The 27,441-nt window shown below is 37.7% G+C and overlaps 1 protein-coding gene across 2 annotated transcripts in view; it reads right to left on the minus strand.

Annotated features, from left to right (window-relative positions):
* Positions 1–27,441, minus strand: part of DIP2B (disco interacting protein 2 homolog B) — a 209,332-nt gene that overhangs the window by 48,327 nt on the left and 133,564 nt on the right. For both annotated transcript variants that reach the window (XM_056798247.1, XM_056798246.1), the window contains 9 exons: positions 15,059–15,256; positions 13,500–13,591; positions 12,145–12,255; positions 10,504–10,627; positions 7,231–7,340; positions 5,799–5,901; positions 4,999–5,063; positions 4,380–4,473; positions 3,719–3,838 (listed from right to left, as the gene is read on the minus strand). In XM_056798247.1, the coding sequence (XP_056654225.1) occupies positions 3,719–3,838; positions 4,380–4,473; positions 4,999–5,063; positions 5,799–5,901; positions 7,231–7,340; positions 10,504–10,627; positions 12,145–12,255; positions 13,500–13,591; positions 15,059–15,256 (1,017 nt within the window). The remainder of the gene's footprint in view (positions 1–3,718; positions 3,839–4,379; positions 4,474–4,998; positions 5,064–5,798; positions 5,902–7,230; positions 7,341–10,503; positions 10,628–12,144; positions 12,256–13,499; positions 13,592–15,058; positions 15,257–27,441) is intronic.

Here is a 27,441-nt window from a genome sequence, read left to right on the forward strand (position 1 = left end):
CTTCTACATCTAAGTGTCCACTGTTATTAGACACGATTGGCTCTCTGCTTCTTCATCTGCTCCAAGTACTTGCTCAAGGTAATGATGAAGGAGTGACAAAGATGTTTCCTTCTTTGTAGGCTTCATCCATGGCAATCGTCTCATAGACCCTCTGTCAAAGCCTTCAATGCACTACTGGGGCCTGTCTCTGGGATGATGACTGCCATGTGCCCCAAAGCTTTCAAGGTTCTGAATGAAGGCAGTAGCTCTTGCTCACATCACTGGGACTTGCCACTAGTCACATCACGCAAGATGTGTAGATTCACTGTAGATTCTCTGAGGCTATCAACGATAAACTCATGGCAGCTAGCCGTATCAGGTGACAAACTTGCTCTTGGTGACGGAACTATTTACACTGATGACTGGTATTTTTAGAAATCCATTGGCCTTTATCTTGGACAGATTACAGACACCTGTGGTGATCTCCTCTGAGATGCCTTCAGGAGCTGAGGGTGTATGTTTGGAAGAGAATCATCTTGGATTAATGTGAGTAGTGGCCTGTCCTTGAAGTAGAGGTACTGTTTATCTTTCTACTCCTTCCTGGCATACGTAAAATGACAGTCAGGGAAATGGCAGCTGTTGTATGATCCTGAGTGGAGGAAATGCTGTCACTGGGCTATCATACCTCAGCACTCAGGGCCATCGGCATCTCCATGAGGACAGTTGGCTTCACAGTCACACTGAGGCAGCCAGTGATTCAGGCAACCCTCAGGAACATATAGGCCAGTGACAGCAATCCCCCTCTCTACCATGCCTGGGGACATTTTTTCTGTGACCCGCCCCTTTGCCCAGCAGCCAATGGGAGCACATGGATAGGTGGTTCATAGGTGGGAGTGCTGAAGGGTAATGGAGTGATTGGGCCACTCCTCTCCCCCTCTCTATACTTGCTGATGATTCCTCACTTCACCCAACCCTCACCTAGCAGCCTGATGGGAGCACCCTGTGTGGGGTAAGTAGGGAGAAAGTTGTACCTGGCACTCAGGCTCTAGTAGGGGGACTGGGCATGGCACTTGGTCAGGGGAGTGGGGCCCAGCTCTCCATCTCTAAAAGGTTCACCATCACTGTTATAGACCGAGTATATCTCTTGAAGTTTCATTAAGCAGGTCTCTTATTCTCTACAATGTCAAAGCCTCTAGGTGGCCAGGCTGATATCAACAATTCAGAACGGCAGTTCAAAAATTCTGAGGATCTTTACACTGACAAAAAGACCTGGAAAAGACCACTGAGTAGAGATGTTGAGGACAGGATTCCTAAAGCCAATGCAAAGACAAGTCTAGCAGCAGGATACAATAGGAGGGGACACTCCGGTAACAACCCTGCTTAAAATAACTTAACTGTAGGAGGTAAGATGGTGGAGTGAGAGGAAGCATTTTGCCTAGATTGCTCAGATATCCTCCACAATGATGTAGAAAATGTACCAGAATGAAATCTGATTAGAAAGGGAAAGAAAAAAAATCACAATGAGTCATTTTTCTAGCCCTTGGCAGCAAAGAAGGAAAGAAAAGAAAAAAAAGGAAGGGAAAGAAAAATTAGAGAGGGGAAGGGAGAGAAGAGAAGGAAAGAGGGAGAGGAAAAGATACATACACACATATCTCCATATATGTTTATATTTGGAGAGAGAGAGACAGAGAGAGAGAGAGAGAGAGATAGAGAGAGAGAGAGATAGAGAGAGAGAGAGAGATTGATTTGGACACTAGGTAAAGGGGTTGGCCAGGAGTATGTGTGGCACTGGTGGTAGAAAACATTTCAGTCTCCAGGGATGGTTAAGAGCACTAGGGCAGCTCTGTTGTACATGACCAAGTTCCAGGTTATAGAGGCAGGACAGAGAGGAGCAGTAGCAAGTGAGCATGGGCCCAGGCTATATAATGGGGAAGGAACAAGTTCTGGAAACATAGCTGTGTAGTGCTGAGCCCAGGGGCAGAGTGGCAATGCAGCCTACAGTGGAATAAATGAGTGGGAGGCTTGGACCAAAAGAGAGCTGGCAATTCAATTGCTCTGAATCTACAGAAGCTCCCAATGGGCTAATAGCAACTGAATCTAGCAGCAGTCTACTGAAATACAACCCTCAGAAGCCAATAGACTCAAATCCAAGTCAGAAATCTGCAGGGCTCTGACCAGGAGGACAATGAACCACACTCCTTAGGAGCACTGAAAACAAACTGGTTCCCAGGTTGAGCTATGAAAGCAGAAGAAGGGGGTTCAGGTCACCTTCCCCTGTAGAAGTGGGTAGAGTCCAGCATGAACATAAAGTCCAAAATAAAAAAGGAGGCTGGAATAATGAACAACAAAAGAACATTATAAAGAGCTTCTGTAGTTAAAGGCAAGCTCATGATTCAAATACAGAAGAGAATGACTTGAAAATATCCATATGTAAAGCCTCAAAGGAAAAAAAATGCATTTTGGCTACAATTCAAGAATTCTGAAGGAGGAGGAGGAGAAAAATTACCAAATGAGAGCTTTGGAACAAAGATATGAAAAGAGAATTATCATCTTGGTAAGAGGTATGAAATCTTATTGAAGAAAATAATTTCTTGAAAATTAGAATTGGCCACAAATAAAAGGCCCTGAGATCATGGCCATAACCATGTATTAAGGCATACTATCTCCATGAGACATCAGACAACTGAAAGTCTTAGAAGCTCTGAGCAATACAATGACCAATCATAATTCCAAAGGGTTCATGATGAAGCGAGCCATCTACCTCCAGATAGAGCAGAGAATAATTCAAGAGGGAAGATCAAACTTTATATTCTGTTCTATTCCTTCTTTCTTTCTGGATATGACTAATGCAAGAATTTGTTTTAGACGATTATACATATTTGTAATGTGTTTTGATTTTCTTGTCTTCTGAATGGATAGGGGTGAGGGGAAATTTTAGAACTGAAAATAAAATTGAAAAAATATTATAGCAATGAAAATATCCATTTTGTCTGTATTAATTTAGTCTCATACTTTTTTATTCTAAAAAAATTAATCATACATTTGACAATTAAACCTGACTATTGATAATAAGTTTGTTTATATTAAATAGGCATTAGCCCCACTAAGGTCTGAAATTGTCTGAATGTAAAAAATAGACTCGAATACAGGACTACAATCCCCACAAGCCTTTGCTCCACTTCCCCAGAATGCCTTGTAATCTCACCTGGGCCGAGATCGAGAAGGTATTTAAGCTGATTCAAAGGCTTTTGAGAGGTCTTTTTGGACTTCCATTTTGGAGCAGATGCGGCTCTTTCCATAATGTAGGTGAGGTCTAGGCCTCTGGCCTAGACACGTGTTTTTTCTTATCCTGTATTTTCTTTAATCCTTAATCTTTAATAAATCTCATAAAATATAATACTCCTTGCAGAGAGAAACTAATTTCTATCTGCCTCAGTCTCCCCATATTCCTAAATTTTAATCTTTACAGCCTGAAAAAGGGAAGGACTAGGAAAGTTCTAGTGTATTTCTGATAATCCCCAAACAAAACAATCTCGAGTTTTTTTCAATCAAGAATATCCACATATGATGGATACCAATTTACAGATTATATTGCAACAAAGATGATCTTGGTTGGTGGAGCACTAATTGTTTTTTTTTTTTTAACAAAAGAAGTGAGAGCTGGACTTAAAAATATAATAGGAAAACAAAATAAGGTAGAAGAAGTAAGTTCCAAAAAGCCCACCACAGAACTACGTACAAGGATTAGCTCCATCAGTCACGATTAGCATACGGAGAGAACTCAAGCTCACATCTCTTTGGTCCCGATGTGCCATCATTGCCCAATGCAAATCTCGACATTTAACTAAAGCCACTTTGGCTGTAAGTCAAAAGGGAAAAAAGTTAGTACAGAAAAAAACAAATTCAGTGGTTTATACTCTCTTGACATCAACTTCAATTTTAGGGCTTACAGCTAACAATTAATGAAGGTTCAAAGTTGTTTTGGAAAACACTATTCAAGAAAATTGAGTCTAGTGCTTACAGATGTGTAGGGTACCACAGTCAAGAGGACTCATTGGTCAGGAGGAGATGACTGCTACTAAAGCTTCTATGCTAATCACAGTATTACAAGCAATGCAACTTTTTTCAGCTCGATACTTCTCTGTAAGGACTTAACTTAAGGTGTACTCCTCTCAATTTATGGACAAAGAAGTTGAGGAAGGGCACGTAAATAATTTTCTCAAGCCTACAGTCATTAAACTTTTAGCCAAACTGGCACATCACTATATGTTACATATCACTAGGACCATATGCCATCGGCCTTGCTCCCCATCCTCCAAAACCATAGCCAAAATAACCAATGACTATTAAACTTTAGAAGTTTAAAGACGAAAAACTTGAGAAGCTGTGTTTGACACGACCTTTGTGAGTGTGGACTCTCTGGACCCAGGACAGGGGACAGGTCTTCATCACTGAGTAGGGAACACTAATTGTGTGCATCTTATTCATTACATTCTGAAAGCAAAGAAAGAGACAAAAGAAATAACATTAACCACTGAGCATGAGAGGGAGCATACCGCAAGTGACAAAAGAGACAAATCCCAAATGTAGAGTAGGAAAAGAGATGAGGCGAGGCTTTGCGAGATCGTTCTTTTAAGCCAATAGTCTACATATGGCGTTCATAGTGTCTTTCAGGATAAGAGCCATCACAGCAGATGGGATTTTTATTTCTGTCTCTAAGCTCTCCTCTGTGCTGTGCTCTTACATAAAGGATATAGTTGGGCCCATAACCAAGTCACAGCAGCGATACATTCCTCTTTATTTTCATTAACATTTACATTGTACATCTGAATAAAATGCCATTAGAAAATAGAGGGGTTCTCTAAAAGCACTGTTTTAAATTAAACCCACCACTGTTGGGATAGTAATCCACAGCAACAAATCGAATGGAGTGGATTTTAAAATCCCGTTAATCAGTGAAGGAGTAGGTTTATTATTTTTATATATTATTTATTATTACTCTGACTCAGAGTAGCTTACCGCAAATATGCCATGCCACAGTCCAGCATCCTTTTTGATGTCCAATACATTTACTATGGTTTCCCCTATAATGGAAAAGTCAGAGTGAAAAATGTGAAGGCAGATGATACCTTCAAAGTGAAAAATCAGTGAGTGCTGATTGATGGCAAGAGTACCCCTTGCCCCAACTCAAACGACTCTTTAACTGAAAGCACTACAATTGCCTCCATTTCAGAGTAGAAGGCTTGGGGTTCGAGGGCCTGTAGGCAATCCTTCAGGAGGCCTCAAGTTGGTCTGTGATCACAGGGTGATAATCCCTGTGCTTGTTAACTATTCAGTAACGGCAACCTAGTCAGTATTTCACACAATCTGGTATCGGCCTGTCCACATGACACAAATCACCGCCACAAACCCTCTCTCTACCTCTCACTAACTCTTTCTTGTTTGGCTTGGATTAAGGATCTATGACTCGCCCTCCAAACTTACAAATGCAGTGGCTCCTTACTGAGGGTCAGATGTAGGCAAAGCTGTCGTGCAGCCATAAGGAGAATTAAGCGAAAACTTTTCTTTTTGCTTCACTAAATCTCTCAAAATTATTCACATCTGGCCAATCCAGAATCCTCTTCTAAACTATCACATATTCAGAAAAACAAACCCACCATGTGAAGCAAGACAAGAAGGGGTCGAACACTGAAGCTGCTCAGATTATAATTATCGTACTCTAAATGTGGCCATTCAGAGGGGCCTTACTGAACACTTCTGTGATCACATGAATACACTGAAAGTAAAACAGTGGGGGCAGCCCTGGAATGGGAGCTCACCCTCAGAATAGTTGCAGGCCTGTGACAGGGCTTGGCAGTGAGACAGCATGGCAAGTCGGGACACTGTGACTCCCATGACACTCCCTTCCTTGCTTGTCTTGTACTGAAAAGAAAAACAAAACAAAAACACCACGGCAGAATTAAAGAATGATTTCTAACTCGGAAGTCTGTAAAGCCGTAAGAGTTTATTTTTGCTTAAAAGTGTGACACAAGGGGGCAGGTAGGTGGCTCAGTGGATTGAGAGCCAGGTCTGGAGATGGAAGGACCTGGGTTCAAATCTGGCCTCAGACACTTCCCAGCTGTGTGACCCTGGCAAGTCACTTCACCCCCATTGCCTAGCCCTTACCTCTCTTCTGCCTTGAAACCAATACACAGTGTCAATTCCAAGCAGAAGGTATGGATTAAAAAAAAAAAGTGCGACACAAGCAACTACAAGACTCCCTACAAGTGGGCTTTGATTTTTCAGTTCAATCTAAGTATCCATCAAGATACAGAATGTGGTTTTTAGAAAACAAGGCAAGCACAGAATCCCTGTGGTGGCGGCATGAGCCTCTTAGATGCCATCTAGTCCGATGTTTGTGGTTTATAGATGAAGAGCCTAAGGTTCGGAGAAGTGAGTGGACTGCTTTGGCAGCTCACTCTACGAGTCTACAGCTCACTGCTCTCCCCATTAGCCTGTGAGGTACCTCAGAAGAGGGACCCTGTGGCCTTTCCTTGTTCCCGAGTGCTTGGCACAGTGCCTGGCACAGAGCAGCATTTAAATGCTTGCTGTCAAAGCTCTACATTAAATTTTGTCAGTATCCGTACCCCTAATATTCTCTCATTCCATTTACTTTTTCACTTGGAAGCTATTTCACTCAGTCACCCTTCCTCCAATGCCCATTGTTACAGATGAGAAAGCTAAAGGCCTAAAGAGCTTAAAGTGACTTGTGACTGTAAAGTCACAGAGATAGTAAGTTATCAGGGCAGGACTTGAATTCAGGCCCTCTCATGCTAAACGTTTTCTCTACACCATATAGATTCCCCTCCTTTATTTTGCTTCTTGGTTGCTTTCTAAACAATTAGAAACAGTAGAACCACCTCCTACTCACTCCCTCTACTTCTCACCTCAAACCTAACTCTGTCCCTGAGGTTCATCATGGGACGGACAACTGCCATTACAGGCTTCGGCATGTGAATTCCATGTCCCCCAGCTGGGAGGGTTTGGGTGGGTTACTGTTTTCTATCACCAGAGAAGGAGGAGGGAAGAGGGACTTCAACAGATCCACCAATAAAACCCTTTCTCATTTCAGTTAGACGGACATTGGACACAGAAGTGGAAAGCTGCAACTTCTAATATTGAGACTCCTACAAAATGAGTTATTTTTTGGATGTTTATTCATAGTGATGGTAGAAAGTTTGGCAACATTTCTGAACCTGTTTTAGAATTTACCTCTATGTAGGCAGGTTCTGTGCCAGCAGGTGAGATGTGCGGCTGCCAGTCTTTAGGTGATTTGGAAAGATATTTGGAATCTGTTACAACCCACTTGAGACGGGGCCAACCTAAATCAAATCCAAAGAAAGCAATTAGTGGTTTTGGTTGATCAGAAAATAGTTGATACTCGACTGGATTTCTTCGCAAATCTAGATTCTTTCCCCTCCCCCCACCAGTGTAATTAATTTCAATTAAGTCCAGATTCTTACCTGTTAAACGGATACAAATTTAGTAAAGGGCTGACTCTGCGATTTGACAAGAGAAGATTGCCTCTTTCATGAAAAAAAAAAAAGCAAATTTCCTTCTCGCTGCTTATCTTTATACGAAATGACTCGGAGCAGTACACTGCCATATGTACCCTTTAGTCATGAGATCATGAATTATAAATGAAAGAGACCAAAGAGGTCCAAAACTTTCACTTGTCCAATGTTACACACTTAGTTCATGACAGGGTAGGAGCCAGTTCTCCCTTTAGTAAATATTTTCTAATAAATGTTTCTTGTTGAATTAAGCACTTAATGTTTGCAGAAGTCTCCTCAACAATGGGTAGGGTTACTAGAGGTACATGGGAATTACTTGAAACAAATGCTAAACTTGATACGGTTTCATTATGGGGCAGCAGTGGTCACATATAAGATCTGGGAATGTTCATTAGATGATAAGGACATTTCCCCAAAATATTTTGGGAGTGTTTTTTTACTTCTAGTGAACCTCAAAGACTTGTTCCCATTGTTGAAAATTGACAAACACATTACTATTCTGAGAAATAGAATTTTTCAAATGGAATGTTAATAAATGTTAAGATATTTTACAAATATAATTTTCTATTATGACATAAACTTGAATGAATCAGAAGGTATTAGAGGACCATGAAGCCCCTACCTATTTCAGACAACCTAATAACCCTGTACTTTGTTCTTTTTTCTACAATAAATTTTATGATCTATTTTTTATTGATCCAACAGTCACTTTTGAATAACTATCCCTCTTGTCTAGGACCTTCCCTCAAAAAACATTAAGTTAAATCATCTAATAATAATTATTGCAACTGACAATACATGGAATGCCCCACTTTTTGTAGTTTATTGTCTTAAAGGAAGGAAGGGTATGTTTTGGAATTGAAGATCCAACACTTTCTATGACATTTAATTTGGATTTTGTTACCTTTTAATGCTATCTTAACTTATGGCTGACATCTATTATCATACCACATAACAGAAGAGCTGGGAACAAACCTGAGAAAGCCATATAGTGCAGCCTATACATAACCATATAAATAAGAATTCTTTGTATAGCTGGGCATCCTGGCTTTGCTGGGAGAGCTCCAGGAAAGGAAAATTCACTACTGTAAAAATGAAAGGCAAACTGTAAAAATAATGGGCAATGAATTGATTATGGGTAATAAACTGATTTAGATACTTTGCTTGTTGTGCTTACAAAATATCTTCAGTTTATATCAGTGAGGTGAAAGTATATAAGTGAACTTCTCTTCAGGTCCAGGTGAAAGGACACTAAAGAGACTTGTTATAAAAAATAAAATAATTATTGAAAATATAATGATGAAAAAGGATTTCTAACTCTTAAGGGATTCCAACACCACCCAAATACAACACCCTGGTTCTTCAAGGAACCTTTTCTCCTGTTTCCACAGGCTACACTGATCCTTCCTGATCTGACTAACCCAAATGTTTACTATTCTAAATAAACTAACACTATTATCCTTATAATTCTTAACTTCAGCTCCAAGATATAAAAATAACAAAGGCTACCATGGTTGAACTTCAGCAAGAACCAAGTTAGGACTCTGAGACTTAGCAAACTCAGAGTCCAAAACAAAGACCAGGTCTTTCTTTAGTCTTTTCAGAGTTAAAACAATCTATAAAAACAGAAAAAGATAGATACTAGTGTTTCCTAAGGAGGGAAAGGAAAACACTTAGCTCCTTCAGGTCTTTCCCTCCTTTCCTTGTACCTCAGACAGTGAGAGAGAGGAAAAAGATGTTACCTCCTCCAAACCCTCAGAAAGAGAGTCTGACTCAGCCAACTGCCAGAGATCAACTGCCATACACAAGAGAGCAATTGTCACAGAAAAACCATTAAACTCGAAACTGACACTGTCTCAGCTGTTTGAAATTCCGATTCTTTCTCAATACAGCTTCTCTACTTCTTATCTCTAAACTAACATAACAAGACTTAAATTTCTAATATCCTTATACTACCTTCCATGAGAGCCTATTCAATTTCTTGACAGCATGGATCAATAATCAACAAATATTTATTGAGCACTTAGCAGTGCCAAGCATTGTGATCCAAGTACAAAGAATGAAACATAATCTATTCATAAGAAGCTCATATTTTAATGGAGGAGACAAGGACATGTGTATACATATATAGCACAAATATAAAGCAAAAGTAGCTAAATACAAGGTTTGGGAGGGAGGGTCCTGGCAGCTGCAAGGCTCAGGAGAGGCTTCACTTCATGTAAAAGATGGTGCTTGATTTGTGTCATACAGGAAGAGAGGGACTCTTATGAAATGGGCTTAAAGATAAATATTCTGTCCTAGAGGCAAAAGGAAACTAATGGAGTTGACTGAATAAGGGAATCACATATTCAGATGTCCAATTATGGAAAATCACGTCATGTCAAAAGATGAGAGGCTTATGACAGGGATACTAAAGAAGAGACTAAAGCAGTAATCTCGGAAGGAGGTGAAATAGGCCTGAAGTTGTGTGAGTGGAGAAAGTCACATTTGAGAGTTTTCTCACTCCTCTGAAACTTGTGCCTACCATTCATGGCTCCATCTTCTCAGACAAGTAAGACAACTTCCATCCCCCTTTTACATGATAGCTTATCAAAAACTTTAAAATGTTTCTCTTTTCTTCCCTAAGTCTTTTCTTCTCTGGACTAAATATCTTTCCTTTTTGACTTAATCTTTATATGGAATGACCTTAAGGTTAATGATCACTGTCTTACACAGGCCGTGTCTCCAATTCTCAATGTCATTGCTTAGAGTATGACTCCCTAAAATGAATAAAATTCACCAGATGCTATACTTCTCTAGTTCAGAACACTCCTTTTTCAATGCAACCTAAAGTACTAATATTGACTTTTTGGCTACTATAATCACTTCTTAAGGAAGTCTCGAATCTCTTCAGACATATATCTAGCTCTGTTTCCACCATCTTAAAATTGTGAAACTGACTTTCTGAACAAAAGTGAGTTTTTCTACTCACCTTTAAACTGTACAATTTCTCCATTCTGAGTTTTTGGAAGCCCCTTCAGACAAACTTCACTGGTGAGAGCTAATGTCACACCACAACTTCCCAGCAAGAAGCCAATCTGCTGTCCTCCAGCATCCTGCAGAGGGAATAACAGCATCACCGTCAGAGAGACAAGAAATGGCCATACACTTTCTAAAAATCCAACCCATGGTAATTCCATGTCACTTGGGAGCTTATAGTATGAATACACACTAGAATCTGTCACTGGATTAGAATTTTAGGACAACAACCTTCTTACACAGTTAGAAAATACTATCTTCTGGGTAATAAATTAAACATTTAAACCAAACTGTTCCACATTGCTGAAAATTAATCCTAATTTTGCCAATGTTCCCATTTATTCATGGATCAAAAATGATGCTCTTGGAGACAGCTGGGAGCTCAGTGGATTGAGAGCCAGGCCTAGAGACGGGAGGTTTTAGGTTCAAATCTGGCTTCAGACTCTGTGACCCTGGGCAAGTGACTTGACCCCCATTGCCTAGCCCTTAGCACTCTTCTGCCTTGGAACCAATACATAGTATTGATTCTAAGACAGAAAGTAAGGGTTTAAAAAAAATTATGCTTTTTCAATATGACTTGAGATAAATGCTAGAACTGCTCACTAAAGGACTAGTTTTCCCCAACATTGCAGTAAATTAACCAATCTATAATTATTTGTTAAATGCTGAGAGTTGTGCTGGTTGCTCAAGATAGCAAGACATAAATCAAATAGTAACTGTGTGGGGCAGCTAGATGGCTCAGTGGATAGATTGCCAGACCTGGAGATGGGAGGCCCTGGGCAAGTCACTTAATCCCAAGACCTTACTAATCATCTTCCTTGGAACCAATAATTAGTATTAAAGTTAAGGGTTTAAAAAGATTTGTATGAAAGTATGTTTTATATGATAATACGGGTATGGCCCAGATCAAATTGCTTACCATCTCTGAGTGGGAGGAGGAAAGGGGATGATTTGGATCTTATAATTTTGGAAAATGTATATTGAAAATTATTATACACGTAATTGAGAAAGTAAAATATTTCTGAATTTAAAAAGAGAAGACACAAAAAATTAAAATAAACTATAATTGCTTGCATAGGATGTACTTTGCAAACCTTCAAGTGCTATGTAACTACTAGTAATTAGTAGTAGTTACTATTATTACTGAAAAAGTCCAGTGTATCTCAGGATACTTTGATGAGTCAGAGGTGCAGGACAGGAATAGCAGTGATTTTCCCTTCATTTAGCTTATAAACACATGTGACCCAACGCTTACCCACTGTGTCTTGGATTTCCAATCAGAAGGCTTAAATTAAAAACTTTCCCCTACAACCCACTCTGTGCATGGCTTTGGACAAATCTCTTAACTTCCAGGAACCTTGGCACACCCAATTGCAAAATGAGAAGGACCAAAAAGTTCTTTTACAGCTCTTGACCTGTGAATTTATGGAAAATCTGTTTCCATAACTTGTCAGTAAGAGGGAAGTCTCAAGAAACCCGTCAGAGAGTAAGCACTTTGCTCTCAAAATAGCTAATGAGTGTATTCTTCAAAATAAATGTTAATGTTTTCTTATCCCTATCATACCATCATGCCCTTTAGCTTTGACAACATTACCTTTCTAGTGAGAGGCACCTCTATGGGTACAGGGATTACTTCTGCTAGGAGACATCCATAGAAAGCCACCATGAACATGACAGGGTCATTGTTGGGATAGACCAGAGCCACCTAAATCATGAGGACATTTAATTAGAAGGAAAACAAAGGCAAAGTTCTCAACAACATACTTTAGAGTGTCAGATGGCTTATAATGCAAAGATTCAAATGCAAATAGTAACCTCTTTATTCTGGAGGAAACTAGCTAACTAATATAATAGAGCAAAATACTTGGAAGCATTCTGTCCTTCCTATGATTACATAAGTAGCAATTTTGATGAACAGTAATGAAACTGTACTTTTCTGATCCTGTTCCCAAGATAGGCTAAATGTAAAAACTGTTCTTAATGTTAAGCATTAATAGATACTGATAGTAACAGCACATGACAATTTTATAAAAAGTTTAATAGCAATGACATATTCCCTCCTATAGAAAAAAGTCCATTCTACTGGGAAAAAATTCTTCTGAGAATTTAGTGATCACCCTGTAGATTACTGAATTAGAGTTACAGAACTGGGTTGTTCTAGGCACAGATTTTGTTTCTCAAATGCCTCTCACCACATTAAAAAAGAACTTTTAAGAGCTTAATCCAGTGATCTTTTCGATGTTCTTCAAAGGTTCAATCTTGGGTTCATGTTCCTAATGGAAGCTTGAGATGAAGTTGTATAATTTCAAAATATTTAACATTAACAGAAACTTATATTTAGCTGCCAAGAAATTAACACCTTTTAAAACCACCTCAAATTCAATGAATATCCAAGTTAAAATGAGACATTTTTAATCCAAAGGTGTATGAAACATTTTTAATTTGGCTTTTCTTAGGAAGTAATATATAAAACAGAAAGAAAAAAAAAGCCAATGGGAAACTGACAAAGGTTTTTGGGTCTTACTAAAAATAAAATGGTAGTCTAATTGCTATTTCTTCTAGTATAAATAAGTATCAAAGTTCTGTTTGAAGGTGGTTAGGCTGTGAGAAAGATTTCAGCTCTTCTTTCTTTATTGGTCTGGCTGCCTAATTCTTATCTGATTAGCATCAAAAGATGGACACAAGAAGCAAAAAAAAAAAGGCTGTAAAAGGTCATCATTTCCCACTACAATTACACTATAGTATTGTGTGTAGAAGATTGGCTGCAAACAGTTTTCATGATTCTAAAAAGTAGTAACAGAAAGCTCAACATTAACGAATTTCTTTTTCTGAAAAGTAAACTCTCTTGATACTGTTTTTTGAAAAAATATCACTGTCCCTTCCATGACTCCACCAACATTTCTCTTGTTTTGAAGAAAGAAACAAAAACCCAGACATTTTGAAAATTACCCTGTCTCCAGGTTTTAATACTGGCTCATTTTTTGTCCCCAGTTTATTAAGCAGGGTGTAGGCCAACTTGAGGCTTCTGCTCCATAATTTTCCTGGAAAGGAAAAGACAATTTTAGACTACATAGGCCAAGCTCATCTCTGGGGCTTAAACAATGTAGTTATCACATTAAAAAAAGCCATGGCAACACTCCTGTGGAGGCACTGCATAGGCCAGGGATGGGACAAAAAAACAAATTCCAGCATCATTCAATTCAATCAAACAAAAATGTATTTGGTCTGCCAGGTAGAATTCTAGAGGCTATACAGTAACAAAACCAAAAAAGTTCCTTCCTTCATGGAACTTATGTTCTACTGGTACCAAAGTTTCTAACAAAAAAGTGGCACTTCATGATTTAGTTATCATTGTCTCTATTATTTCTCATGTACAAATTTCATCTGTCCAATAAGACTCTCTACCTGAGGGAAAGGACCTCAGTTCATTAGAAGTATATCTGAATTTTTTTAAATGCTAATTTTATTGCAATAATTTCTCTTTATGACATTAATTTTCAATGTATTCTTCCCTAACAGCCACATTTTCTAAGCATCTCTTGTGACAAAAAATAAAGGACAGTCCATCTGTTGGGAGGTTTTATGTAACTGCCTTTCTTTGTTACAATGGAGGGATTATTGCAACAGTGGGGAAGAGGACAGCTAGAAATGACCACTAAAAAAAAAATTGTATTCTTTAGAGAGCTCTGTAATTACATTTTTATAAATCTCAAGGATTTTGGTAGATTGACTTCCAGATATTTTTAGGTATTTTATGAATATTTTGACTGGGATGTCCCTTTTGATTATATCCTTCTTGCTTTTGCTGTTTATTTCTATGCATTGACGTTGTATTTTCTTATTTTGCCAAAGCTAGAAACAGCTTTGATTACTTTCTTAGCTGATTTTTCTGGAGTTTTAAGAGACATCGTGACATTATCAAATAAGAATGATTTTTTATCTTTATCAATGTTTATGTAGTTCAATTTTTAATCAATCTTTAATCTGATTTTATTGATATCACTAGACTTTTAAATGTCAATTAACAGTGGGGAATTTACTGGGAAAGCCTCTAGTTTTTCCCTCTTGCAAATAATGTTAGTTTAGAGCTTTAGATATAGCAAAAATTCCTATAAGTTAACTATTTTATCAGAATATTATCAATGTTGCATTTCTACCATTACATATTCTTTCTCATGCTAAGGACATTAGCTGTTAGGAAATGTTTCCTCCCATGCTATCAAGCCTCTGTTGAGTTTTTAGATATTGGCAGGCCTTCAACTACTACAGTGGAAAATGGAAACACTTGACAATATACTTAGCACTAAACAGCCAATTACCTAATTTGAAAGGGCTGCTGACATACCAAAGTCAGTAATTGTTGAATATCAAGCTAAAAACATTGTATTTTTTCTTGCAAACCTTCTACCATATGTAATTCTAGAAGACCATTTTGCTAACAAGCTCACATATCTTATTATACACCAGAAGGAGGAAAACAAATAGGAATTGGAATCTTTTAAGCTCACCATATGTTAGAGTATAAACTGGCTTCCCGGTAACGTCAAGTGCAGTTAGACAAGGACATTTGGCCTGAGTGGTCCCCCACCGTTGCAGTGCTGATTCTAGAGCAGGGGGCCAGTTACAGATGACTCCCAAAGGCTCTCCCTTCACAGGAGTCATCTGACGTCCTTCTGGTTTGGGCTGGTTTGGGTCTGGCTGAGGTACTATACAGAAGGAAACAATGTTAAAAGGAAACATGAAAGCACCATATACTACTCATGAACTTTAAGATCATTTCCAACTGAAATTTTTTTCTCATGAAATCTGAGTTAGAAGAATCTTTTAAAAATAGCTAATTCAAGAATGAGAGGAGCAGAAACAAGAAAACATTGTACACAGAGACTGATACACTGTGGTACAATCGAACATAATGGACTTCTCTACTAGCAGCAATGCAATGATCCAGGACAATCCAGAGGGACTCATGAGAAAGAACGCTATCCACATCCAGAGAAAGAACTGTGGGAGCAGAAACAATGAAGAAAAACAACTGCTTGATCACAGGGTTCAATGGGGATATGACTGGGGATATAGACTCCAAATGATCGCCTTAGTGCAAATATCAATAATATGGAAATAGGTCTTGACAAAAGACATGTAAAACCCAGTGGAATTGTGCTTTGGATATGGGAGGGGGTTGGGGGAGGGGAGGGAAAGAACATGATTTTTGTAATCCTGGAAAAATGCTCTAAAATTAATCCATTAAATAAAAAATTTAAAAAGCTAATTCAATTAGTACTTGAACTAGTATTTGTAAAGTTAAGATCTATAAACAAGTGGTTTGGGAGCTCTTACTTGAAAACTTTCAAGTGATATATAACTTATTACTTTTGGAGGTAACCCACTGTTTGCAATACTTGGTTTTAAATTCACTTTGGAGGTTCAATTGAATTTCAATATTTACTGTCTATTGTGTGGCAAGATACTATGGCTATAGATATATTTCAAAGGAAGTCTAATTTATTAATTTCTCTGTAAAAACATTCAATTTATTTTAAATGATATCATGGAAGACAGAAGTTATTATGAACAACTATATTATCAACTGGTAAGCATATACACAATAAAATAAATCATCTCTTTTCTCAAGGATCTAATAATACTTTACTGAAGGAGATGACATATACATACTAAGCACATACAAACTAAATACATAAAAAATTCAGGGTAGTTCATTGAGAAAGAGCATTATCAAGGGCATGGGGGAAAGGGAAGGATCAGGAAATACTTCAATTAGTAGAATTTGAGCTAAAGCTTGAAGCCAAGGATCTTAGAATGTGGAGGCGAGAGGGAGTACATTCCAAGCATGGCAGATGAAGTAAATAGTCTGGAAGTCCTTGGCCAAAACTTAATGAGCAATGAGGTATCTTGATCAACAAACAAGATCAAGAGGTTCACAGCAAGTAAAATAGATAATTCTGATTACATAAAATTAAAACCTTTTGCACAAGCAAAACAAAACAAATTGATGTAAAATTAAAAGAAAATCAGGAAATTGGAGGGAAAATCTTTGCAATAAGTTTCTCTGAAAAATTTCTCATTTCTAAGATACTACAGGTAGCTTAGACAAATTTACAAGGAAAAAAAACCTATTCCTCTGAACTTTGTACATTAGCTTTTATGATAAAAAAATAAATTCATAAATGGTCAAAAGATATGAATACAGTTTTCAGAGGAATAACTTCAACTTATCAATAGGCATTTAAAAATGCTCTAAATTATTAATAGAGTAATAAAAATTAAAAAAACTCTAAGATGCCACCTTGGATCCTATCAGAGATTGGCTAAGATGACAAAAAAAGAAAAGTGACAAAAAGAAAATGAAAATGACAAAAGAGGCTGTGAGAAAATGGAGATTGTACAGTAATGCACTATTAGTGGAGATATAACCTAGTTTGACCCATCTTGGAAAGCAATTTGGAACTATGCCCAAAAAGCAATTAAACTGTGTGCTTTTTTTTTTAAACATTATTTTATTTGGTCATTTTCAAATATTATTCATTGGAAACAAAGGTCATTTTCTTTTGCTCCCCCCACTCCCATCTCTCCCATAGCTGGCGTGTGATTCCACTGGGTATCACATATATTCTTGATTCGAACCCATTTCCATGTTGTTGGTATTTGCATTAGGGTGTTCATTTAGAGTCTCTCCTCAATCATGTCCCCTCAACCCCTGTAGTCAAGCAGTTGCTTTTCCTTGGTGCTTTTACTCCCATAGTTTGTCCTCTGCTTCTGGATAGTGTTTTTTCTCCTAGATCACTGCAGATTGTTCAGGGACATTGCATTGACACTAATGGAGAAGTCCATTACGTTCGATTGTACCACAGTGTAGCAGTCTCTGTGTACAATGTTCTCCTGTCACTCTCTCTGCTCCTCTCACTCTGCATCACTTCCTGGAGGTTGTTCCAGTTCACATGGAATTCCTCCACTTTATTATTCCTTTGAGCACAATAATATTCCATCACCAACATATATCACAATTTGTTCAGCCATTCCCCAATTGATGGGCATCCCCTCGTTTTCCAATTTTTTGCCACCACAAAGAGCACAACAATGAATATTCTTGTACAAGTCTTTTTCCTTATTATCTCTTTGGGGTACAAACCCAGCAGTGCTATGGCTGGATCAAAGGGTGTCTTTTATCGCCCTTTGGGCACAGTTCCAAATTGCCCTCCAGAATGGTTGGATCAATTCACAACTCCACCAGCAATGAATTAATGTACCAACTTTGCCAAATTCCCTCCAGCATTCATTACTTTCCTTTGTTGTCATGTTAGCCAATCTGCTAGGTGTGAGGTGATACCTCAGAGATGTTTTGATTTGCATCTGCCTGTTCATGTCCCTTGCCCATTTATCAATTGGAGAATGGCTTGAATTTTTGTACAATCGATTTAGCTCTTTATAAATTTGAATAATTAGACCTTTGTCAGAGGTTTTTGTTATGAAGATTGTTTCCCAGTTTGTTGCTTCCCTACTGATTTTGGTTACATTGGTTTTGCTTGTACAAAACCATTGATGTAATCAAAATTGTTTATTTTACATTTTGTGACTCTTTCTATGTCTTACTTGGTTTTAAAGTCTTTCCCTTCCCACAGGTTTAACATATACTATTCTGTGTTTACCCAATTTACTTACAGTTTCCTTCTTTATGTTCAAGTCATTCACCCATTCTGAGTTTATCTTGGTGTAGGGTGTGAGGTGTTGATCCAGACCTAATCTCTACCACACGGTCTTCCAGTTTTTCCAGCAGTTTTTGTCAAATAGTGAGTTTTTGTCCCCAAAGCTGGGGGTCTTTGGGTTTGTCATAGACTGTCTTGCTGAGGTCACTTACCCCAAATCTATTCCACTGATCCTCCTTTCTGTCTCTTAGCCAGTACCAAATTGTTCTGATGACCTCTGCTTTATAATAGAGTTTGAGATCTGGGACTGCAAGGCCCCCTTCCTTTGTATTTTTTTTTTTCATTATTTCCCTGGATATCCTTGATCCTTTGTTCTTCCAAATGAACTTTGTTATGTTTTTTTCTAAATCAGTCAAAAAATTTTTTGGAAGTTCAATGGCTATAGCACTAAATAGATAAATAAGTTTGGGTAGGATGGTCATTTTTATTATATTGGCTCGTCCTACCCATGAGCAGTTAATGTTTTTCAGATTGCTCAAGTCTAGTTTTAGTTGTGTGGAGAGTGTTTTGTAGTTGTGTTCATATAGTTCCTGTGTTTGTCTTGGGAGATAGATTTCTAGGTATTTTATTTTGTCTAAGGTGATTTTGAATGGGATTTCTCTTTCTAATTCTTGCTGCTGAGCTGTCTTGGAAGTATATAGAAATGCTGATGACTTATGCAGGTTTATTTTGTATCCTGCAACTTTGCTAAAGTTGTTGATTATTTCGACTAGCTTTTTAGTTGATTCTCTAGGAGTTTTTAGGTAGACCATCATATCATCTGCAAAAAGTGATAGTTTAGTCTCCTCCTTGACTGTTTTAATGCCTTCAATTTCTTTTTCTATTCTAATTGCTACTGCTAGTGTTTATAGTACAATGTTAAGTAATAAAGGTGATAATGGGCATCCTTGTTCTTATTGGGAAGACTTTTAATTTACCCCATTGCAGATGAGGCTTGCTGATGGTTTTAGATTTATATTGTTTATTATTTTGAGGAAAGGCCCTTCTATTCATATACTTTCTAGTATTTTCAATAGGAATGAGTGTCGTATTTTGTCAAAGGCTTTTTTTGCATCTATTAAGATGATCATGTGATTTCTGTTGGTTTGGTTGTTGATATGGTCATTTATGTGGATGGTTTTCCTAATATTAAACCATCCTTGCATTTCTGACATAAATCTGACCTGCTCATAGTGAATAATCCTCGTGATCACTTGCTGGATTCTTTTTGCTAGTATACTATTTGAGATTTTTCATCTATATTCATTAGGGAGATTGGTCTATAGTTTTCTTTCTCCGTTTTTGATCTGCCTGGCTTTAGAATAAGTACCATGTTTGTGTCATAAAAGGAATTTGGTAGAACTCCTTCTTTGCTTATTATGTCAAATAGTTTGTATAGTATTGGGATTAACTGTTCTCTGAATGTTTGATAGAATTCACTGGTGAATCCATCAGGCCCTGGGGATTTTTTCTTAGGCAGTTCTTTGATGGCCTGTTGGATTTCTTTTTCTGATATGGGATTGTTTAAGAATTCCATTTCTTCTTCTGTTAGTCTAGGCAATTTATATTTTTGTAAATATTCATCCATATCACCTAGATTGGTATATTTATTGCCATATAGTTGGGCAAAGTATTTTTTAATGATTGCCTTAATTTCCTCTTCATTGGGAGGTGAGGTCCCCTTCTCATTTTTGATGCTGTTAACTTGCTTTTCTTCTTTCCTTTTCTTAATTAGATTGACCAGTACTTTGTCTATTTTGTTTGTTTTTTCAAAGTACCAGCTTCTAGTCTTCTTTATTAATTCAATAGTTCTATCACTTTTGATTTTATTAATTTCTCCTTAATTTTTAGGATTATCTAGTTTGGTTTTCTTCTGGGGGTTTTTAATTTGTTCGCTTTCAAGTTTTTTTATTTGCATTTCCAATTCATTGATCTTTGCCCGCTCTAGTTTGTTAATATATGCACTCAGGGATATGAATTTTCCTCTGAGTACTGCTTTGGCTGCATCCCATAAGGTTTGAAAGGATGTCTCAACATTGTCATTTTCCTCAATGAAATTATTGTTTCTTTGATTTTTTCTCTAACTAACCGATTTTGGAGTATCATATTATTTAATTTCCAATTAATCTTTTGATTTGGCTCTCCATGTACCCTTACTGATCATTATTTTATTGCCTTATGATCTGAAAAGGTTGCATTTATTATTTCTGCTTTTCTGCATTTGTATGCCATGTATTTTTGACCTAGTATATGGACAATCTTTGTGAATGTGCCATGTGGTGCTGAGAAGAAGGTGTTATTCCTTTTTGTCCCTATTTATTTTTCTCCATATGTCTATTAACTCCAATTTTTCTTAGATTTCATTCACATCTTTTACCTCTTTCTTATTTATATTTTGATTTGATTCATCTAAATTTGATTGTGGTTGGTTCAGGTCTCCCACTAATAAGGTTTTACTGTCTATTTCCTCCTTCAATTCTCCTAGTTTCTCCATTAGAAATTTGGGTGCTATACCATTTGGTGCATACATGTTGATTAGTGATATTTCCTCATTGTCTATACTCCCTTTTAACAGAATATAGTTACCTTCCCTATCCCTTTTAATCTGGTCTATTTTTGCTTTGGCTTTATCAGATATCATGATTGCAACTCCTGCCTTCTTTTTATCAGTTGAGGCCCAAAAGGTCTTACTCCATCCTTTAATTCTGACCTTGTGAGAATCTACCCGCCTCATGTGTGTTTCTTGAAGACAACATATGGTAGGGTTTTCGATTCTAATCCATTCTGCTATTTGTCTACGTTTTATGGGTGAGTTCATCCCATTCATGTTCAAAGTTATCATTGTCACTTGTGGATTCCCTGGCATTTTGCTATCCTCCCCAAATTCTGACTTTTTTTCTTTAGCTATAACCTTTTAAACCAGTGATTTACTTTAAATCAGTCCCCCTAGTCCCCACCCTTGCTATGCTTCTCTTTCTAGCCCTTCCCCTTTTGTTCCCTTCTTGTTTGTTGGTTTTGGGGGTGTTTTTTTTTTGTTTTTTTTTTTTTGGTCTGTTAACTTCCCTCCCCCCTCTCCTTCCCTCCATTTTTATACTCCCTCCCCCCACCCACTCCTTAATTTCCCCTTCTCTCTTACCCTGTTGGATAATATAGAATTCAAGATCCCAATGGATCTAGATGTTCTTCCCTCTCAGAGTTGATTTCACTGAGAGTAAGGTTTAAGTAATACAAATTAACACTCTCTTCTTCTCATTCTTATAGATTTCTTTCCCTCTCCTTTCCATGTGTATCTTTGTGTGAGAAAGATTATTCTATTTAGTTTTTTTCTTTTTCTTGAAGCATACCTTAGTACCATCAATGATTCCCCCCTCCCTTTTTCTTTCTTTCCCCCCCTTTCTCCTTATCATCTTAAGGCCCCAATCTTTCCCTATGCGTGATTCTTCTTACTACTCTAATGATGCATACAATATTTGAGAGTTACACATTATATTTTCCCCACATATTAATATATATATAATTTGATATAAATGTAGTCCTTATAGAAGAGAGTTTGAACAAAAGAAAAAGATAACATTTTTCTCCTTTTCCCTTTCCTTCATATTTACTTTTTCATGTTTCTCTTGCTCTTTGTGTTTGGATGTCAAAGTTTCCACAGAGCTCTGGTCTTTTCTTTACAAATACTTGGAAATCTTCTATTTTGTTGAATGACCATACTTTCCCCTAGAAGTATATAGTCAGTTTTGATGGATAGCTGATTCTTACTTGAAGACCCAGCTCTCTTGCCTTTGTTTTTTTCTTTTTCTTTCTTTTTTTTTAAACCCTTACCTTCCGTCTTGGAGTCAATACTTTGTATTGGCTCCAAGGCAGAAGAGTGGTAAGGGCTAGGCAATGGGGGGTCAAGTGACTTGCCCAGGGTTACACAGCTGGGAAGAGTCTGAGGCCAAATTTGAACCTAGAACCTCCCGTCTCTAAGCCTGGCTCTCAATCCACTGAGCTACCCAGCTGCCCCCCTCTCTTGCCTTTCTGAATATCATGTTCCATGCCTTATGGTCATTCAGTGTGGAAATTGCAAGGTCTTGTGTGACCCTGATTGGCATTCCTTTATATCTAAATTGTCTTTTTCTGGCTTCTTGTAAGATTTTTTCTTTTGCTTGAAAGCTTTAGAATTTGGCAATTACATTCCTGGGAGTTGTCTTTTGAGGATTTAGTGTGGATGATGTTCTATGAGCTCTTTCTATGCCTATTTTGTCCCCTTGTTCTAGAATCTCCAGGCAGTTTTCTTGGATGATATCTTGTATTATGATATTCAGATTACTGTTTATTTCTGGCTTTTCTGGTAGACCAATGATTCTCATATTATCTCTCCTTCCTCTGTTTTCCAGGTCTGTCACCTTGTCAGTGAGATATTTTATGTTATCTTCTAATTTCTTAGTCTTTTGACTTTGCTTTATTAATTCTTGCTCTTTTGCAAGATTCTTGTCTTCCAGTTGCCTGATTCTGACCTTTAAAGACTGGTTTTTCTTTTCAGTTTGGTCTGTCCTGCTTTTTGAGGCTTCAATCTGTTTATGCAATTGTGTGTTTTTGTCCTTCAGATTGCCGAGTTCCTTTTGCATTATTTCCCATTTTTCCTGACAGAAGGCTTCCATCTTTTTGATAACTTCCAGTTTAAATTTTTCAAGAGCTTGTGGACAATTTCCATTTCTTTTGGAAGGTTTTGGAGCATTTGTTTGTGTTTCCTCTTCTATTTCCTCTGTATTCTGTATTTTCCCTCCATAAAATATATCCAAAGTCACCCCCTTCTTCTTGCTTTTCTTGGTGTTGGGAGGTTGTACCTGGGCATTGTTTTCCATCTCTATGGGTTTTTTTTTCTTCCCTTTCCAGTCAGAAATCTGAGTGAGGACGGTTAGCTCTCAGGGTAAGGGTCTACTGATCAAGGCTTTAGCCTAGGGTAATTTCTCTGTTCTCCGCATCTGAGCTGTCTTCCCAGGGCCTGCCCTCCCCTGCCTGCTGGTGTTTCGGGTGTTACTGCTCTCAGGTGTAGGTCTTTGGTGGTCTTACTTAACTCCCAAGACCTGTGGGTGCCCCTTGCTCACTTCAAGGGATCCCTTTGCTCACTCGTTGATTATAGCGTGCTAGTTCTGGGTGCCCGCGATCTGAGTTCCCCTTGCCCGCCTGCCAGGATTTCGGGTGTTTCTACTCACAGGAGTGGGCCCTTGATGGTCTTAGTCAGGTCCCCAGACCTGGGGCTGCCCGTTGTTTAGTCCTGGGGTGCCCTTCCCTCACTTGTTGATTCTGGCCAGGGCTGACTTTAACTCTGGCTCCGGATGTGTGGTGGGTGGGTGGAGGGGGGGTTGGGTCAGCTTTTCCCTTATATTGTAGAAATGCTGGAATCCCACCTACCTTCAGTGCTGTGCCTTAGTATGGGGTTCCTCCGATCTTATGAAGATGGTTGGTTTTTTTTGGGGGGGGGGGAGGGGGGGTCTTTTGAGGTCATCTGTGTTATTGGGTCTGAGGAGAGGAAGTGAGCTGCATCTACTCTGCAGCCATGCTTCCCTGGAAGTCCTGTGTGTGCTTTTTGACCAAGCAAATCCACCTCAAGATCTATCCCCAAAGAGATCAAAACAAATGAAAAAGGACTCATAGATACTAAATATTCATCAGCAAGTCTTTTTTTTGTGGTCAAAAAGAACTAGAAATTGCCCTCCATCAGTTGGGGAATGGCTAAGCAAGTGATGGTCTATGAATGTGATGCAATATTATAATGCGGTAAGAAATATTGAAGGGAAAGATTTTAGAAAAAACTGGAGAGACTATGAACTGATGCAAAGGGACGTGAGTAGAAACAGGAAAAGAATTTATACAGGAATGACAATATTGTAAAGTTAATCAACTTTGAAAGACTTAGTAACTCTGATCAAAGAAATGACCTCGAGGTGGAGGTAAGATGTCAGTTTAGTAGCAGGAACCTTCTGAATCTCCTTCCAACCGATCATTAGAAAGTATCTCAAAAGGACAGAAATCAAAACTGGATGAGTAAAGGTGCTCTCCCATGGAAGGTAGCCGTAAAGGTAGGCAATGTTTAGGGATTCCCATGCTATCAGGGGCGAAACTGCACTTATCAAAGGGCAAGCTGATCAACCCTCCCCTACACCACCTACCATGCCAGACTCAGAGCAAGGGCCCCAGCAATCTCTAAATTCTCAGGAGCTGGCTGAAAGCACCACAGACTGATCCCTGAAGGCAGTGCAAAGCCTTGGCAGTGAGACTTAAAATCCGAGGCTGAAGAGCATGAACCCTGGGCAGTAGAGTGCGGAGATTGGGCAGAGACAGGATTGGACACAGTCATGGCAATTAGGGCTGAAAAAATAGCCGAAGGGCAAAAAAAATTTTAAAGCACCCTACACAAAGAACATCACATTACCTGTCCTCACTTGGGCTTCTGCCTGGGAAGCAAAGCCCTGCAAGACAAAAGCTAAGAAAGTAATCAACAGATAGCAGAGTGTTTCATTAAAAACCAAAATCCTACCAAATGCTGTCTACAAGAAACACACATGTGGCAGGTAGACACACAGGGAAGGTAAGAGGCTGGAGAAGAATTTACTGGGCATCAATTGAGAAAAAGAAGTCAGGAGTCATAATCATGATATTTGACAAAGCCAAAATAAAAATAGATTTGATTAAGAGATAAGGAAGGTAATTATATCCTGATAAAAGGTAGTATAGACAAAGAAAAAATATCAATATTCAACATGTATGCACCAAATGGTATACCATTGATTTTTAAAGGAGAAACTATTAGAGTTTAAGGAGGAAATAGAGAGTAAAACTATACTAGTGGGAGACCTGAACCTTCCACTATTAGAGTTAGATAAATCAAACCAAAAAATAATTAAGAAGTAAGAGATGTGAATAAAATCTTAGAAAAATTAGTTAATAGATATATGGAGAAAAATGAATAGGGATAAAAAGGAATACACCTTTTCAGGACCACATGGTGAACAAATTAAAAACCCTCAGAAAAAGACCAAATTGGAAATCCAAAAAAAAATCAATGGAGAAATCAATAAAATTGAAAATAAAAGAACTCTTGAACTAATAGCTAAGATTAAGATCTGGTAGTTTGAAAATGCAAATAAAATAAAGTATTGGTTAATCTAATTAAGAAAAAAAAGAAGAAAACCAAATCAACTGTATCATGGATGAAAAGAGTGACCTCTAATAAAGAGGAAATTCAGGTACTATTTTGCCTAATTATACAGCAACAAATATGGAAATCTAGGTGAAATGAATGAATATTTACAAAATATAAATTGCCTAGATTAAAAGAAAAAGAAATAATATACTTAAATAATCCCATCTCCGGAAATGTATTTTAATTTAAAATCTAAGAATTTTTGAATTTTGAATTTTTTGTTTGAGATTGTATTTTTATAAAAATCCAAAAATTTTGATTTTTTGTTTAAGATTGTACTTTTATAAAAATTCAAGATTTTGATTTTGTTTGAGAAAAGATCTTCAAGAAAGAAGCTTGGAACTTTTATATCCAGAGAATGAACTGTTGCAGAAAGATGCCAGAAAACCTACACTTCATCAAGAAGATCAAGAATGAACTTTGTATATGATTGATTGAACTGAACTTGGATTGAACATTTATTGTAAATGTACTCATTTATGCCAAAAGGGACTACCCCTAATTTGGCTTTCTGTCAATGTGCCTAGCAAAACATTGGTTTTGCTTTCTTTTCTTTATTTTCTTTTCTATTTCCTCTTTCACTATTCTAATTTCTCTTAGAAAATTGAATATCCTGTATATTTATAGTTAGAAGTGCATTTTGAATTACAAAATTGATTATGTTCATTGATCAATGGAGAGACTAGTCTCCCATGATCATCAGGGGGGATTGTAAACCTCAAAATTTCTCAGACTTATGAGTGTTAGGGGTTTCCCCCATTGGGGAATCTTCTACTTAAAAAAATTCCCTAGCAGATGGTGAGAACTCTACTTGAGTGTGGGGGCTCCTTGCCTTGGGAATATCCCTACTCCACCCTACTTAGGACTGCTTTAGGACAGAGAACTCTTTTCTGAACAATGAAAAGTACTTAAGCCCATACTTTTCTTAAGCTAAGTACCTATAAAGGTCAAGCAACTTGTGAATTTACAAGGAACAAAGTACTGGAAAACTTACTCAGAATTACTCAAAAATCCACACCTTCTTAGGGGTGGACTGAGAATGGGCGGTCCTTTAGAAACATCTACAGTGATTGGTAGATGTAAGGACTTAGGGGAAGTGACAGAGAAGATTTTGTCCTTAAAAATAAGAGCTCAGGGAAGAGCTGGGAAGTCATTCTGAAACATTCAGATTGGAGAGACTCATTCTGAGTAGACTGATTCTGAAACATTCAGATGGAGGAGGGAGCTGGTGAAAGCAGCTGAGATGCTGCTGGCCTGGTGTCATTAAAAATCCTTACTTAGACAGATCTTATGGTGAGTCATAAAAAACTGACTGATCTCTCTTTTAAGACTCAGGTCTAGGCCATATTGGCTTGAGGCCCTTCATACTTATTCCTTTCTTACTCTCTCTCTCTTTCTTTGATTACTCATTGTATTGTTAATTAAAATCTCTATAAAACCCAATTGACTTGGGTATTTGAATAATTGGGAATATTTCCCTGGCGACCACCTTATATTTGATTTTAAAACCCAAGACACTGTAGTGAAACATATTTCTGCGGTCAAATTTACTCACCCTCTCTTATATCTATCATAATTTATATCTTCCACTATTTTAATCACTACAGTTTAAGACCTCAACCATTTTAAATCTCATAGAAAAGAAATTGAACAAGCCATCAAAGAACTCCCTAAGAAAAAATCCTCAGGGCCAGATGGATTCACAAGTGAATTCTAACAAAAATTTAACGAACAACTAATTCCAATACTATATAAACTATTTGACAAAATAAGCAAAGAAGGAGTTCTACCAAATTCCTTTTATGACACAAATATGTAACTGATTCCATAGCCAGGCAGACCAAAAACGGAGAAAGAAAACTACAGACCAATCTCCTTAATGAACATAGATACAAAAATCTTAAATAGAATACTAGCAAAAAGACTCCAGCAAGTGATCACGAGGATTATTCACTATGAGCAGGTCGGATTTATACCAGGAATGCAAGGATGGTTTAAT

This window comes from Monodelphis domestica, chromosome 5 (assembly GCF_027887165.1).
Source record: "Monodelphis domestica isolate mMonDom1 chromosome 5, mMonDom1.pri, whole genome shotgun sequence".
In the NCBI taxonomy this organism is placed as follows: domain Eukaryota; kingdom Metazoa; phylum Chordata; class Mammalia; order Didelphimorphia; family Didelphidae; genus Monodelphis; species Monodelphis domestica.